Consider the following 17,820-nt stretch of genomic DNA (forward strand, 5'->3'; position numbering starts at 1 on the left):
GGAGAATGGTGAGACACGACGACCAGTTTAGAGGTGTACCACACTCTTGGATCCACTGAGGGAGGCATTTTGGGGACTGGAGGGATGGGGTGGAGAGTAGGTGTAGGACGAGACATTCCGAGGTTGAGGCGGAGGGCGAAAGCCAGATGGTAGCCTGTAGTTTGTGGAGGATGTCCCTTCCCAGTAGGGGCACCGGACAGGAGGGGATGACTAAGAAGGAGTGTGAGAAGGGAAACCCATCCAGGCTGCAGGTGAGGGGAGGGGTCACCCTAGGTGAGGAGGAGGTCCCATCAATTTCCATAACGTGACCGGTGAGGATCAGGTTGGTCCCGAGTAGGAAGGCAAAACTGAACAGGTAGCCCCCATGTCCAGCAGAAAGGAGACGGACTTACCCGCTACCTGGAGTATGACCCTGGGTTTGGCCCGGGTGAGAGGGGTGTCCGAGTCTGGGCGTCAGTCATCCTCCAATCCAAGTAGTTGGAGAGCAGGACTTACCATCTCGGTGTTGCCCCCGCGTGGAGGCGCTGAAGATCCCCCAAGGCTTGGGCAGTCGATTTCCAGTGTCCCTCAGCTCCACATTTGAAACAGGCCCCTGGAGGGGTGCGGTTAGTTCCCCCTTTTTGTTGGCTCCCGTAGCCGGCTGGCCGCAGGGCTGCCACCAGAGCTTGGGTCTGTAGCTGAACCTTTTGCCGGAGTCTGGCCTGTCGTTTCAGCTCAGCTGCCTCCTCCGGAAGTTAAAAACTTTAAAGGACATTTTCACTAGGTCAGAGATGGGGGTCTGTAGTCCCTCCTCCGCTTTTTTTTTTTTTAAAATGTCCGGAGCCGACTGTGAGATAAAGTGGGTAGCCAGGACAGTCACCCCGGCCGGTGAGGCCAGATCGAGGCGAGTATATGGAGTTAGAGCCTCGGTTAACCAGTTGAGGAACATGGCCAGGTTTTCGTCAGGGGCCTGCATGATTTCTCTGATTTTATCATAATTGACTGCCTTGTTAGAGACTGCGCACATGCCGGCAATGAGGCACTGAACCATGCGGTCACCGTGCTAGCGGCCATCTTGCCCATTCTGATAGTCCCATCCGGGTTCTATGGCTGGGACCGCCTGAGCACCAACAGGTATGGTGGCATCAGTGAGATGGACCTGATCAGCATGTTCTCAGGCAGCAGCCTGAATGCGATCCCTCTCCTCAGTAGGGAGAGTGGTGGTCTGGACGACATGGAGGTCGTGCCAGGTTAGGTCATAGGCCTGGGCCAGGTATTGACATTCTTTGATAAAGTTATGTGGGTTGGTGGAAAAGCAACCTAGGCGATTCTCTATTTGGGAAAGGTCTTGGAGGGAGAAGGGCGCGTGAACCCGAACAACCTCCTCTGCCCCCACGACCTCTCGCAGCGGGCAGACCAGGTCTGGAGAGGGGTCATGGGACCGGCTGCAGGCAGAGAGAGGAGGGGATGAGAGGGAGGCCTCCTGGGGGGCAGGTTCTACCACGATCTCCAGCTGAGGAGCTTCAGTAGCGGTGGGGGTAGGTAGGGCCGGTGTTGGAGTCGATCGGAGGGTTGTTGAGGAGCGAGAGGTACGGGAGGCTGGAGGATGGGAGCAGGGTATGGTGGGGGCGGGAGCAAAAGAGGAGCCCTCACAGGAGGGCCACACAAGTTTTCGGGAGGTTCGGAAAGGGGGGGGAGAGTATAGACGATTCTGGATCTTTAGGGGGTGTAGGTGAGAGGGTCGGAGGGGGAGTGCGGGCAAGAAGAATGTGAGACATAGAGCAGCAAGAGTATAATGAAGGACGAGAGCGCAGGGTCCAAAAGGCTTGGAAGTAAGGAACCTCAGACCATTTGCCTTGGCGTCTACAGAGGTTATCAAGGTCCATGAGAATTTGGTAATCAAATGTGCCTTCGGGAGGCCATTGTGACTGGTTGTCCAATTGATACGAAGGCCAGGCAACAGTAATGTATAAGGCGCTGCCTGCCCAGGTCCTAGTCCAACTCTAAGGTTTTGAGATTGGCCAGAAGGCAACCCAAGGGCGTTTTTGGATCAGTTTTGGACTGCGAAGTTCCCATAGCTACCTCGCCCACCAGTTAAGATCACGGAGGAAAGCGTCCCCTCATCCGTGTGCTGGACTGGATATTGAGGAAGAGAGGGGTAAGCTGCCGCAGAATGGGGACATCTCCCGATTCTTTGGAGCTCTGGAGGCTACCTGGTAGCCGGAGGGGGGCTCGCCCTGACGCGGCCGCGATTAGGACAGGGTACCCCGGAGAGGGCTGGGGGCTAAGGACACTCACCACAGTCTTGAGAATGGCACTTGGAGAGGCAGTTCCTGGTCCAGACATGGAGAGGAAAGAACTTCCTCACCGAAGTGGGAGCTCAATCTCCTCTCGGGTTTCGGCACCAAATGTAAGATTTTTTAGGTGAGTAAAAAAGACTCCAAAGCAAATTGTTCCGCAGGAGGAGTTTTATTGCATGCACCCTCGGGCGAGGTTCCGCGACTCAAGAGAGAGGAGTCAGGGAAGTCGCGCCCGGGTTGGGTGGTGAGGGGTTTTAAAACCTGTTGGTGGGGGTAGGGAAGTCCAGAAAACAGGGTAGGTCTCTTGACTGGAAAGTCCTGGGTGGAAGGTTTCGGTTTCTTAAGTTTGTTTCCTGCCAAAGTCGTAATGGTCACCGATGTATTGGCGGGAAGGTCAACCATCTCAAGAAGTCTGCCATTCTGTGGCATCTCTGCCCTACCTTTCTTCCGGCCCAACACATGGATGCAAAATTCTCAAGACACTAGCGAATCAAATTCAATAGTATATCAAAAGAATCATTCCCCACAATCAATGGGATTCACTCCTGGGCTGCAAGGCTGGTTCAATATTCACAAAAATCAATCAATGTGATACCTTGCTGGGAGCCACACTGGCCTCTCTGGATGGCAGTCACAGCAAGGAAATGGCAGTGTTTGCACAGCTCCTGCCATGAGAAATGAAAACTGGTATCTCTTTCTGCTACTGCTGGCTCACGTTGGAAATAAGCCTGCTGGTATTGACCAGGCCTCACAATATTCCATATCAGGCCGATATTCCGAACACAGATACCTCATAAGGAAAAGCATATTCCTGCCTTTCAAAAGAGACTTCAGGTGAAAACATTGTGGATGATTGTCAAAAGGCTCTTCCTATGGGCCTTGCAGATCCAAGACTTACATAATAAAGGGGGTTAAGAACACAAGAGTTACAACTGAGTCTGGAAGGAACCTATCGAGGAACTTCTTTTGTGATTATGGGAGCAAACATTGTGTTTCCTGAAAGACCTGTTTTTCTTGATACTTCTGCCTTAAACAAGCTATTGATCCCTGCCCACAAAGAAGTAACTTCACCCTTTTTATGCTAAAAACACTGTATTGTATGCTAAAGATACCTTCCTTCCGCATAGGCTAAGCATCTAAATCACCTACCTCAATCACTGTTGATAAAGGTTATGCAGGAGTCTGCTACAAATCTACGTCTGGGAAATTCTTACATATCAAAGAAATTTGTCATCAGAAATCATTGTCTAAGGCAAATGCCACTTCTGTGCTGTCCCCCAAACACTTAATTATAAAATAAAGTTGAGCCCCAGTCAGAGCAGAGATGCCTGCCTGGTGACCAGAAAGATTCTTGTGGCTCTCTCATCCCTCCCTCGCTGACACCGTCCATCCTTCAGGGACCCCTGGACCCCGGCCAGAGCCGGTTTCCAACAATACCTCACATTAACAGAAGAAAAGAGAAGAACCATATGACCCTGTCAATAGATGCAGAAAAAGCATTTGACAAAATACAGCATCCTTTCTTAATAAAAACGCTCAAGAAAGCTGAGATAGAAGGAACATACCTTAACATCATTAAAGCCATATATGAAAAGCCCACAGCTAATACCATCCTCAATGGGGAAAAACTAGGCGCTTTCTCCCTGAGATCAGAAAAAAGACAGTACCACTGTTCTTTAACATAGTGCTGGAAGTCCTAGCTTCAGCAATCAAAAAACAAAATGAAAAGGCATTCAAATTGGAAAAAAAGCCAAACTTTCACTCTTTGCAGATGACATGATACTCTACATAGAAAACCCAAGACTCCACCAAAAAAACTGCTAGAGCTGATACATGAATTCAGCAAAGTCACAGGATATAAAAATCAATGTACAGAAACTGGATGCATTTCTATACACCAATAACACCAATAATGAAGCCAAAGAAAGAGACATCAAAGAATCAATCCCATTTATAATCGCACCAAGAACTATAAAATACCTAGGAATAAACCTAACCAAAGAGGTAAAAATTCTGCATGCTGAAAACTATAGAAAGCTAATGAAAGAAACTGAAGAAGGGGCGCCTGAGTGGCTTAGGCAGTTAAGTGCCTGACTTTGGCTCAGGTCATGATCTCATTGTCCACAGGTTCAAGCCCTGCATCAGGCTCTGTGCAGACAGTTATAAGCCTGGAGCCTGTTTTGGATTCTGTGTGTCCATCGCTCTCTGCTCTTCCCCCCACTCACGTTCTGTCTCTCTCTCACTCTCAAAAATAAACATTAAAAATTTTCTGTTTAAATTTAAGACACAAAGAAATAAAAATCATTCCATGCTTATGGACTGTAAGAACAAATACTGTTAAAACGTCAATACTACCCAAAGCAATCTACACATTCAATGCAAACCAAATCAAAATAGCACCAGCTTATTCACAGAATTAGAGCAAACAATCCTAAAATTTGTATGGACCCTGAATAGCCAAAGTAATATTGAAAAAGAAAACCAAAGCTGGAGGCATCACAATTCTGAATTTTAGCTTGTATTACAAAAGAGTATAGTATTGGCACAAAAACAGACACAGAGACCAATGGAATAGAGAACCCAAAAATGGACTCACAAATATATGGCCAACTAATCTTCGACAAAGCAAGAATGAATAATCATGGAAAAAAGACATTCTCTTTAGCAAACGGTGCTGGGAGAACTGGACAGCAACATGCAGAAGAATGAAACTGGACCATTTTCTTATACCATACACAAAAATAAATTCAAAATGGATGAAAGACCTAAATGTGAGACAGGAAACAAAATCCTACATGAGAAAACAGACAGCAACCTCTTTGACCTTGGCTGCAGCAACTTCTTACTTAACAGATTTCTGAAGGGAAATAAAAGCAAAAATGAGCTATTGAGGCCTCATCAAGATAAAAAAGCTTCTACAGAGCAAAGGAAACCATCAACGAAACTAAAAGCCAACAGACAGAATAGAAGAAGATATTTGCAAATGACATAGTGGATAAAGGGTTTGTACCCCAAATCTATAAAGAACTTACCAAACTCAACACCCAAAAAACAAATAATCCAGTGAGGAAATGGGCAAAAGACATGAATACTTTTCCAAAGAAGACATCCAGATGGGCAACAGACGCATGAAAAGATGCGCAATATCATTTATCATCAGGGAAATACAAGTCAAAACTACAATGAAATGACACCTCGCACCTGTCAGAATGGCTAAAATGAACAACTCAAGAAACCACAGATGTTGGTGAGGATGTGGAGAAAAGGAAACCCTCTTGCACTGTGGGTGGGAATGCAAACTGGTGCAGCCGCTCTGGAAAACAGTGTGGAGGTTCCTCAAAAAACTAAAAATGGAATTACCCTATGACCTAGCAATACCACTCCTAGGAATCTATTCAAAGGATACAGACGTGCTGATTTGAAGGGGCATATGCACCCCAATATTTATACTGCGCTATCAACATAGCCAAATTATGGAGACAGCCCTAATATTCATTGATTGATGAATGGATAAAAAAGATGTAGTATATGCATACAACGTAGTACTATTCAGCAATGAAAAAGAATGAATCTTGCCATTTGCAGCAAGGTGAATAGAACTGGAGGGCATTATGCTAAGTGAAATAAGTCAGAGAGAGACTGATGTCATATGATTTCACTTATATGTGGAATTGGAAAAACTTAACAGATGACTAGAGGGAAAAGGGAGGAAAAATAAGATAAGAGTAAGGCAATCCTTAAGAGACTCTTAAACACAGAGAACTAAGGATTGATGGGGGGTGGGGAAAATGGGTGATGGGCACTGAGGAAGGCACTTTTTGGAATGAGCACTGGGTGTAGTATTTAAGTAATGAGTCATGGGAATTTACTCCTGAAGCCAATACTACACTGTATATTAGCTAACTTGACCAAAAAAAAAAATTGTTTTCACTCTTAGCTCCAACCACACTAAATGCTCTTATTTCCCAAATGTACACACCCAAGAAAAATGAAAACATATCTACATAAAAGTTTATATTCAAATGTTAAAAGCAACATTTTGTATAATAAAAAAATAAGTAACTTAAATGTCCATCCATGGATGAATGGATAAATAAAATGCAGCATATCCACACAATGGAATACTATTCGGCCATAAAAAGTAATGAAGTACTGTTACATGTTACAACATGGATGAACCTTGAAAATTTTACGCTAAGCAAAAGAAGCCAATCACAAAAAGATCACATATTGTATGAGTCCATTTATATGAAATTTTCAGAACAGGAAAATTTATACATAAAGTAGATTAGTAGTTGCTTAGGGCAGAGAGGAGTGTGTTAGAGGGTGATAAAGAATACGAGGATGGGGGGATGACAAAGTAAAAGTTCTAACGCTGATTGTGATGATGGCTGCACAACTCTGAATAGAACAAAAATCACTGAACTGTACACTTGAAGTGGATAAACTATATGTGAACTTTATCTTAAGAAAGCTGTTAGGGGGAGAAAAAAAGAATCTCCTGCTCTAGGACACTTTTCTTGCCCCCAATAAAACTGATCATTCTAATCATGAGTCCCCATTGTTCCCTGATAGGTCATGGAGTACATGCAACTGATACTGTTCTTCACTTATTTGTTGTCCATTTTCCTCTACTAAACTGTGCATTTCTCAGGCAGAGAACTGGCTCATTTTTCTTAGAATCCACAGTTATCTGGACACTACGTATATGCTAAGTGAAAGAATACATCATAAATATTTGCTAAAAGACGGTCTCAACAGCTGTTATGTGGAAAAGGGACTGTACTTATTTCACTTACTCCAATGGGGAGAAATGAAAGTTACCATGACAGGTTTTAAGAATTTTCAAACAATCAGCGTTGTCTCTTTCTCTAAAACAAAGGTTTCTGGGTTCTGTGAATTCTCTGAATTGATACTCAAATTCTGAACGTATGTGAATTTTTCTAGGGAGAAACTCCATAACTTTCATCAGATTCTCAAAGGTGTATATAACCCAAAAAGGGTAGGAATTGCTATGTTTTTTTCTTTTTAAAAAATTTTAGGGGCACCTCTGTGTTGACAGCTCAGATTCAACCTGCCTCGGATTCTTGTCCTCCCCTGTCCTTACACCCCCAACTATCCCCTGCTCACATTCGCTCTCTCTTAAAAATAAATACACATTAAAAAAATTTTAATCCCAGTATAGTTAACATACAGTGTTATAGTAGTTTCAGGTGTGCAATATAACAATTCAACAATTCCATATATTACTCAGTGCTCATCAAGAAAAGTGTAATCTTGGGGTGCCTGGGTGGCTCAGTCAGTTGAGTGTCTGACTCTTGGTTTTGGCTCTGGGGATGATCTCATGGTTCATGGGATCAAGCCCTACGTCGGGCTCCACGCTGACAGCACAGAGCCTCGTTGGGATCTCTCGCTCTCTCTCTGCATTTCCTCCACTTATGTGCACATGCATACACACGCACACACTCTCTTAATAAATACATAAACATTAAAAAAAAATAAGTGTAGTCTTTAATGCCCTTCATCTATTTCACCCTCCCCCCAACCCACCTCGCCTCTGGTAGCCATCTGTTTGTTCTCTATAGTAAGAGTCTGTTTTTTTGTCTTTTTCCCCCCCTCCATTTTATTTTTATTTTGGCTTTTTATATATACCGTGTGGTACTGGTTTCAGAAGCAGAATTCAGTGATTCATTACTTTGATACAACACCCAGTGCTCATTATGACAAAGAATTATTCACAATTATCAAGTGGGATTTATTCCTGGGCTGCAGGGCTGGTTCAATATTAGCAACTCAATCAACATGATACACATTAATAAAAGGTTAAGAACCATATGATCCTGTCAACAGATGCAGAAAAAGCATTTAAATAAATACAGCATGAATTTAAAAAATTTTTTTTGAGAGAGAGACAGAGCATGAGTGGGGGAGGGGCAGAGAGAGAAAGAGGGAGACACACTATCTGAAGCAGATTCCAGGCTCTGAGTTGTCAGCACAGAACCCAATGCAGGACCTGAACTCACGAACCAGGAGATCATGATCTGAGTCGAAGTCAGACACTTAACTGACTGAGCCACGCAGGTGCCCCATGAATTTTAAGCTTAATTTTGACAGCGAGCACACAAGGAGAAAGGAGGGGCAGAGAAAGGGGGGGACAGAGGATCCTAACTCAGCTGGACACTGACAGCAGAAAGCTCGAGCATACATTCTTGATAAAAACACTCAACAAAGTAGGGATAGACGGAACATACCTCAACATCATAAAGACCATATACAAAAGAACCACAGCTAATATCCTCAATGGGGAAAAACTGAGAGCCTCTCTCCTACTGTCAGGAACAAGACAAGGAGATCTTCTCTCACCATTACTAATTAACATAGTACTGAAAGTCTTAGCCTCAGCAATCAGATAACAAAGAGAAATAAATGGCATACAAATTGGCAAGGAAGAAGTCAAACTTACACCTTTGAAGACAATGTGATACTCAATGTAGAAAACTCAAGACTCCACCAAAAAATTGCTAGAATGCATGAATGCAGAAATCTGTTGCATTTCTATACACCAGTAATGAAGCAGCAGAGAAATAAATCAAGGAATCAATCCCATTCACAACTGCACCAAAAACAAGAAGATACTTAAGAATAAACCTAACTAAAGAGGCAAAACATCTGTACTCTGGAAGCTATTGAAAACTTGTGAAAGATGTTGAATAGGACACAAAGAAATGGAAAAATATTCCATGCTCATTCATTAGAAGGACGCTGTTAAGATGTCTATAACACCCAAAGCAATCTACACATTTAATGAAATCCCTATCAAAATACCTGTACCACCAGCATTCTTTGCAAAGCTAGATCGAACAATCCTAAAATTTGTACAGAACGACAAAAGACCCTGAACAGCCACAGCAATCCTTAAAAAAATAAAACTAGAGACATCACGATTCCGGATTTCAAGCTATATTATAAAGCTGTAGTCATCAAGACAGTATGGTTATGGCACAAAAACAGATATATAGATCAATCAATGGAACAGAATGGAAAAACCAGAAATGGACCCACAACTATATGGTCAACTCATCATCTTCAACAAAGCAGGAAAGAAGATCTAATGGAAAAAAGTCTCTAGCAAATGGTGCTGGGAAAACTGGATGGGACTTGCAGAAAAATGAAACTGGACCACTTTCTTACATCATACACAAAAATAAACTCAAAATGGATGGATGAAAGACCTAAACCTTAAGACAGGAAACCATCAAAATCCTAGAGGAGAACACAGGCAGCAACCTCTTTGATCTTGGCCAGGGCAACTTCTTGCTAGACACATCCCTGAAGGCAAGGGAAACAAAAGCAAACATGAACGACTGGGACTTCATCAAGATAAAAAGCTTCTGGGGGCACCTGGGTGGCTCAACCAGTTGAGCAGACGACTTTGGTTCAGGTCATCATCTCACAATTCGTGAGTTCTAGCCCTGCATGGGGCTCACTGCTGCCAGCACGGAGTCCACTTTGGATCCTCTGTTCCCCTCTCCCTCATGCTCATGCTCTCTCAAAAACAAACAAACATAAAAAAAAAAACAAAAAACCCACAAAGATAAAAAGCTTCTGCACAGCAAAGGAAACAATCAGCAAAACTAAAAAGCAGCCTACAGAATGGGAGAAGATATTTGTAAATGACACATCTGATAAAGGATTAGTATCGAAAAGCCATAAAAAATTTCTAAAACACAAAAAAAAAAAAAAAAAAAAAAAAAAAAACAATAAAAAAAAAAAAAAAAAAAAAAAACAAAAAAAAAAAAAAAAAAAGTTGAAAAATACAGAACACATGAATGAACAAACACTTTTCCAAAAAAAGACATCCAGATGGCTAACAGACATGTGAAAAGATGCTCAACAACCCTCATCATCAGGAGAATACAAATCAAAACCACAATGAGATACCACCTCACACCTGTCAGAATGGCTAACATTAACAACACAAGAAACAACAGGTACTGATGAGGATGTGGAGAAAGGGGAACCCTCTTGCACTGCTACTGAGAATGTCACTCGTACAGCCACTCTGGAGAGCAGTATGGAGGGTCCTCAAAAACCTAAAAACAGAACTACCCTACGACCCAGCAATTGCACTACTAGGTATTTACCCAAAGGATACAAAAATGCAGATTCAGAGGGGTACATGCACTCTAATGTTAACAGCATCATTATCAACAACAGAAATCATTTTTATTTTTTTAATGTTTATTTATGTTGAGAGAGAGCATCTGTGCTCACGCAATCAAGTGGGGGAGGGGCAAAAAGAGAAGGAGAGAGAGAATCCCACACAAGCTCAGTGCTGTCAGCACAAAGCCCAACATGGGGCTTGAACCCACGAACTAGGAGTTCGTGACCAGAGTCAAAAATCAAGAGGCAGACACTTAAGGGACTGAGCCAATCAGGCACCCTGAAATCACTATTTTTAAAATGTCACATACTGGTGCAATAATTTTAATTAATTTCTTTTTTTTGAAGTACAGTTGACATACAATGTTACTATGTCGTACACCTGAAACTAATGTAATTCCACAGGTCTATACATTATTATGCTCACCACAAGTACAGCTACCATCTATACCATACAGCACTGTGACAGCGCCACTAACTACACTCCCTGTGCTGTACTCTCATCCTTGTGACTTATTAATTTCATAACTGGAGGCCTGTACCTCCCACTCCTCTTCATCCATTTTGCCCCTTCCCACTCGCACTCCAACCCCTCCCATTTGGCAACCATCAGTTTGTTCCCTAGATTTATGGGTTTGTTTCCGGTTTTGTTTGTTCATTTAATTTTTTAGATTCCATTTCACATATGAATGAAATCATATGGTATTTGTCTTTCTCTGACTTATTTCACTTAGCATAATACCCTCTAGGTCCATAAAAGGGCAGAGATTTTAGTTAGCAAAATTTCAGTTACTGATATCATTCAAGGTAAGTTTTTGCCTAGATTATACTCTTGTAGTAACTACAGCAAAAAGAGAATTCACAGTATTAGTAGCTTCATAAACTTAAGTTATACATGTAAAAGTATTTAACGACTGCCATTTTGGCCAGGTGCTAAATGAAATACTGATAGACAAGACAAAGTCCTTGCCTTCATGAAGCTTACACACTCAAAGTAGAAACAGAAAAAAAAAAAAAAACAACAGTGAGTAAACAAATAACATTTCATACTATATAGTAATTCCTTCAAAAAGGAAAATAACACAATATGAAGAAAGAGGAAGTGATTTGGGTAGAGTAATCTTAGCTAGGGTCCTTAGGGAGCGTCTCTCTGAGGAGGTTATATATGAGTTGAAACTTGAATAATGAGTAGGAAGCTTAAAGAGAACACAAAGTATGAAGATTCTAAGATGAGAACGTTGAATATCAGCTCTTGAGTTCTCAAGGGAAAGAGCCATATTTAATCTCTATACAACATGTATAAGAGTATCTCCCACTCAAATTCAATAGAACTTATTCAAGATAATTCAGTATAATGGAATTCAATTCAGTAAAATATTGTTTTAGAAAAATCTTTACTGTTTGAGATCATTATGAATTAATCTTCAAGGCAGACAAGACAGAACCGTTAGATAAAGTGAGTAAAATCTCTGGGATTTTGTAATAAGGTAGAAAGAAAAAAATAACATGTAATCATTTTTTAGAAGTGCCTTTCAGGTAGATAGTTTGACAAGCATAAAGTTTATCAAGCAAATTCTATCAAGAGAATTCTGGGTTCAATCTGTCCTCCACTCCTAAAATTTAGTGCTTTGCATCTACAGTATTTCTAATTTATGGTGTGCAAGAGAGTGCAACTATACAGTCAGGGTGCACAAGGGACCGGGAAGTGGATTTCAGTTCAAAAGGAGCTGTCCATTCACCAACAGGCTGAACATCAGTGAAGTGTTGGGAGACTATAAAACCATCCTCCAGGGTATTACAGAGATAACTTACAGGAGAAAGTTACTGGTGGAACTTCATGACCTCAGAGAACTGTTCTAGTTCCTTCTCTCAACCTGGACATCCATCCCTTTACACTCATTACGTAAAAGCCCCCGAAAGCAACCAACAGGGTGGATTTGTGAACGCCACACACATCATACCAATAACAAAGGATTAACAGACAACGTAAGTAAGGGGAACGTAGTAATTTGTTCATCTCAGTAACTGAAATTTGAGTTACAATTTTCAAATAATACTTAAAACAGCACAAAAACAGGCAGAAGCGGCGCGGTGAAAGTACACAACGACTTAAGGTGAACAATACCAATGCCAATTGACTTGACTTCATACAAAAGCACGACAGAAAGCGCACGGAAACCCCTGAGAGGGGAATCCAAGCGGAAGCCCTCCTGACTCAAAACACCGGAACAGATGGTGACAGCTGAGTTAACCCAGTAAGGACAAGGGGGAAAGCTTCGAAGAACAACGGGTGCGGCAGGTCACCTAGAGGGTGCCCAGGCGCGCCCGCACGCCAGCACTCCCGGCCCTTAATGCGTCAGAAGGTCGGGAGGGACCCGGCGCCTGGAGGAGTCGGCCGCTGACACCAAGGGGACCTCAGCGGCTTGGCACCGCCCAAGGCCGCCGGGTCCGCACGCTCTAGCCCTTTCGAGAAGACCCGGAGCACCCCTCAGTGCGGCAGCGATCGCTGCCTGAGGGGAAGCTAGCCCGTGCGCTCACCTTCCGGCGGCGGCTCCTGCCGCTTTCCGCGGGACAGGAAGGCCTTGGGCAGCAGCAGCGACACAGCCAGGACGATCCCCGAGGCCAGGGCCACCCTCTGCACGGTGGAGTACGCCATGGCCGCCGCCCTGGCCACAGGTGCCGACGCCAGCCGGAACCGGAACCGCGGCGCCGGCAGCCTCCTCCGACCGAACCGGGGTTGCGCGGACGGCGCCGCGAGAGGGACAAGCGCGCCAGGCGCCCGCACCGCGCTCGCAGTCTCTGTACTCGCACCGGAGCCCTCCCGTCTTTGCCAATTGGAAACCCCTCCCTCTCCGTGTCCCACGCCCAGGGGTGCGTCCACCCGGCTGCACGATTGGCGGTTCCGCCATTCTGCCCTGCCCGCTCACCGCCTGCCGGGCCGCGCCGTTCGTCTCCTTACCGCCGGCAGCTCCAGCTTGTCGCAGCTGTTCTCCGCTTGTAGCCAAGCGGGCGAATGCTAAGACGCACGCCTACTCCTCTCCCTCCACAGAGTAAAACCTTTCAAGAACGCTTTTTTATCCTCGGCACTGCCATCCGACTTCTATGACCTGAAAGCCCTGAATGACCTGGTCTTAGCAGTGCTGCATCCAAACCAGATCATTTGCTCTTTCCGCATCATATTCCTTGCTTTCAGGGCACGTTGGCTTGTCCTGTTCCCTCTGCCTGGAAAATTCCTAACGCTATCTCCACCGGGTAAAAACTTCTCTGAAGAGCGACTGAAAAACACTACCTTCGTGAAACTTTTCCAGGCAGCCTCTCCTTCCTCTGTATTCCCACAGTGCTCCATTACTGCCTTTATTAATGTGTATTAGATAAATGAACAAGCATTTAATGAACATTCGGTTCTTATGATGTATCAAATCCGGAAATGGCACTACAGGGTCTGATGAATAAGATGGGTTTCTTTATGGGGTAGATAGGGATCTATGCAGAATATTTTCTGCATTTTCTGGCGTAGTCAGCTCAACTGGAAGGAGAGGGTCAGGAAAAGCTCCTGAAAGTACGTGAAATTTGTAGGAGTTTTTGAAAAATAAGTCATTAGACAGGTGGGAGGATTTAGAGTATTCAGGCAAAGGATGCAAAGAAAGCAAAGGCATGCAAGCCTCTGTGTTCCAAGAATCACTGGTGATTCATTTTGGCTGAGCAACAGGGTTGCTGACAGAATATAAAGTGATAAGACTACAAATATAAGCAGGAGCTAGATTGTGAGAAGCTTGGATAGAACTTCCAGTTCAACATGGTAGATGGAACACATCCGTTTATCTTTGCTTCCCCCAGACACCTCACAAAAATGAAAATAAAAAGATAAAGTGTGTCAACTACAAGACTAAGGAGAATGGGAGAAAATATGACAAGGGACAAGAAATGTCAACATTTTAAGATACAACATTATCCAATAGAAATTGGAAAGTCATGTATGTAATTTAAAATCTAGTAGCCACATTAAAAAAGTGAAAAACAGGTGAAGTTCATTTAATACATTTTGTTTAACCCAATATACTCCAAATATTATTTCAACATGTGTAGCACTAGTCAGTCACATTTCAATGGCTTTATAGCCATGTGTGACTAGTAGCTACCATACAATGACATAAAAAGTGAAGTACATGCAAAAGGAAAGCTCATAAGAAGCAAACTAATTTGTCCTCAGAACCTAAGAGGTCTTAAGAATTGGAGACGCTGAGTGTTCCTTTAAAGGAAGAGATGTAGAGTGGGGCTGCATAAAGGAGCTTTGGTTGAAAGTCTGGTTAGGAAGCAGGTGAGAGCCTCTAAATCTTGTTCCAGGTGGTTGCCCCCACCAGCATTGCTCAGGCATCATCATCCTTGATATCGTCAACATCACTAAAAGCTGTTGCGCACTTAATATGTTCCAGGTATTTTACATATCATAACAATTGATTCTAATAATTTTATGAACTAAGCAATAATATGTACCCATTTTACAAATAATAAAACCAAGAAACAAACCTTAAGTAATTCCCCCAAAGTTACGCAGTATGTCGAAACCCATTGTTTGAACCCAGGCTTGCTTACTCCAGGACTTAGCCGTTTCTTAACCACCAGTTTTACTCTCTGGAAACATGGAAGCTCTGGACTCATGGACAACAGGTGCAGTTTATGGAGGTGGTGACTGATGGGATAAGACTCCTAAGAGGTGCAGAGAAAAGTGCAATGACCCCCAAAATTATGGTTTGGATGACTGGATAGACATTGATTGCATATAACAGAATCATGAGAACAGATTAGTCCGGTTTGTGAGAAAGGCAAAGAGTTCCAATTTTGACTAGTTGAGTTTGAGTTCCATGAAATACCCATGTACAGCTACCCAGTGGATGTGTGAGTCTGAAACACAGAAGAGATGTTTGGGCTAGAAACAAATATGGAGGCAATTGGCCCATCAATAGTAAGTGAAGTCTGGGAGAAGATAACATTAGCAAGAGTACTCCTGTGATGAGAGGCCACAGTAGGAAACTTGGATTACACCATGATTTTGAAGTTCCCAAGTATGAGAACAGAAATAGGGTAGAAAAGATAGTGGTCTGGGTGTTAAAATCTTGAATAAGAAGTCACTGGAAAGTGAGAAGGTGACAAACAAAAGGTATAATGAATAGCCAGAAGACATGCTCTTCTAAAGAGTGGTAGGATTTGTGTTGGTTGTTTTGGGAGTCGTTTTAACAGCGGCAGCAGGCTCTCCGGGGAATACTACATGCAGAAACATGCTGGTGAGAACACAAAACTCTGAATAAATGCCTGCCCTTAATCAATCATAACTTGTATTCTTTATTTAATCATTTGTATTTTTTATTGTCCTGCATTTGAACAAACCTCTTTTCCTCCCGCCTGTGGTCCCACTGCCACGGAACTTGTAAATTGCTCCCTAGAAGCTTTCTCCTGTGTTGCTGGAGTTCTTATCCTTAGGCTAGTTACCTTCTAAACATTCCCGATTCACTTTTGTTACACTAATCTTGACATCCAATTTCAGCCCAGAGACAAACTGCTCATGGATCATAAGACCAAGAGCAGAGAACCTACCTTTCTCTGGTGTGTAGTAGGAGGCAGAGAGGAGGCTCTTCCAGCCATAAACCCCAAAGAAGGGGAAGACCTCTGTTTGTCTCCTTCTCCTTGGAATCTTCTACTCTGCCTTTTAATGACCAACAGGTGTGCCTGAAAGGAGGTGCTTGAGAGCCCACAGCTGGAGCCACTGACCTGAAGCTGCTGCCAGTGAGATTTCTTTCTCTCCGCCCCTTTCACAGCTGACCCTGCCTAATATAGAAGGCCCAAACAGATCTGAACCTCTTCCAGGAAGCTCTCCTGGACACTCCAACTCATGCTGACTCTTCTTTCATTGAACTGCTTGGACGCTATTTATCATGGGTTTGTTGGGTCTTGTCACCTGGGCAGGAACCCCAGGAGGACAGAATTATGTCTTCTGTCCGTAACATGACTGAGCACAGAACTGGTTCATAGTAGGTAGTTATGAAATATGACATTGCTGGTTTCCCATACACACTGATTTTGCCACTGCTCTGAGCAACTACACATCTTCCTAGGAATCAACAGTCAGAATTTTTTTGAAGTCACCCCAAAAGATATATAAACTTCCTTCCACTTATAAAATAAATAAGCCCTTGGGATGTAATGTACAGCATGGTGACTATGGTTAATAATAATGTATCGTATATTTGAAAGTTGCTAAGAGAAATCTTAAAAGTTCTCATAAGAGAAAGGGCACCTGGATAGCTCAGGCAGTTGACCGTCTGACTTTGGATCAGATCATGATCTCATGGTTCATGGGTTCGAGCCCTGCATCAGGCTCTGTGCTGACAGCTCAGAGTCTGGAGTCTGCTTCAGATTCTGTGTCTCCGTCTCTCTCTGTCCCTCTCCTGTTCATACTCTCTCTCTCTCTCTCTTTCAAATAAATAAAAACATTTAAAAAAAGTTCTCATAAGAAAAAAATTGTAACTGTGTGGTGATAGATGTTAACTACACTTAGTTTGATCAGCATTTCACAATATATGTAAATATTCAATCATGTTGTACACATGAAACTATCTTTTAAAACTTTATGTTCCATGACAATTTTAATATTGAATATATTTATTATTTAATTAAAAAAGACATGGTTAAAAAAAAAGAGTCACCCCAAAGAGTCTCATTTCAAAAAGTCACTAATTTTTTTCCACAATAGGTCACTCTATTCCATCCACCAAATTTGCCCCCTAGCAACCATGATGGTTAATTTTAGGTGTCAACTTGGCTGGGCCACAGTGTCCAGAATATTTATTCTGGATATTTCTGTGAGGGTGTTTTGGATAAGATTAACTAAAATCTGTGGAATTTGACAGGGCACCTGGGTGGCTCTGTTGGTTAAGCACCCGACTCTTGATTTCAGCTCAGGTCACGATCCCACAGGTTTGAACCCCATGTCAGACTCTGCATTGAGAGCACAGAGCCTGCTTGGGATTCTCTCTCTCTCTCTCTCTCTCTCTCTCTTTCTCTCTCTCTCTTTCTCCCACTCTCTGCCCTTTCCTCTGCCCCCCAATAAATAAATAAATAAACTTTAAAAATCTGTGGAATTTGATAAAGCAGATTGTCCTCCATAATGTGGGTGGACCTCACTCAATCAGCTGAAGGCCTGAACAAACAAAAAACTGGTCTCCCCTGAGTAAGAGAGCATTTTGGGGGTGCCTGGGTGGCTCAGTTAGTTAAGCATCTGACTTCAGCTCAGGTCCTGATCTCATGGCTCGTGGGGTTGAGCCCTGTGTTGGACCCTGTGCTGACAGCTCAGAGCCTGAGGCCTGACTCTGTGTCAGATTCT

The 17,820-nt window shown here is 43.2% G+C and overlaps 1 protein-coding gene across 7 annotated transcripts in view; it reads right to left on the reverse strand.

Annotated features, from left to right (window-relative positions):
* RIC3 (RIC3 acetylcholine receptor chaperone) overlaps positions 1–13,107 on the reverse strand; it is a 66,382-nt gene extending 53,275 nt beyond the window's left edge. For all 7 annotated transcript variants that reach the window (XR_005530567.1, XM_039244603.1, XM_039244602.1 and 4 more), the window contains exon 1: positions 12,981–13,107. Coding sequence is in view for 6 of the 7 variants with exons in the window: in XM_039244603.1 (XP_039100534.1) it covers positions 12,981–13,098 (118 nt within the window). In the remaining variant the exon portion in view is untranslated. The remainder of the gene's footprint in view (positions 1–12,980) is intronic.
* Between the last annotated feature and the right edge of the window lie 4,713 nt (positions 13,108–17,820).

The sequence above is a fragment of the Hyaena hyaena genome, unplaced genomic scaffold (assembly GCF_003009895.1).
Source record: "Hyaena hyaena isolate Hyena2069 unplaced genomic scaffold, ASM300989v1 scaffold_245, whole genome shotgun sequence".
Lineage (NCBI taxonomy): Eukaryota > Metazoa > Chordata > Mammalia > Carnivora > Hyaenidae > Hyaena > Hyaena hyaena.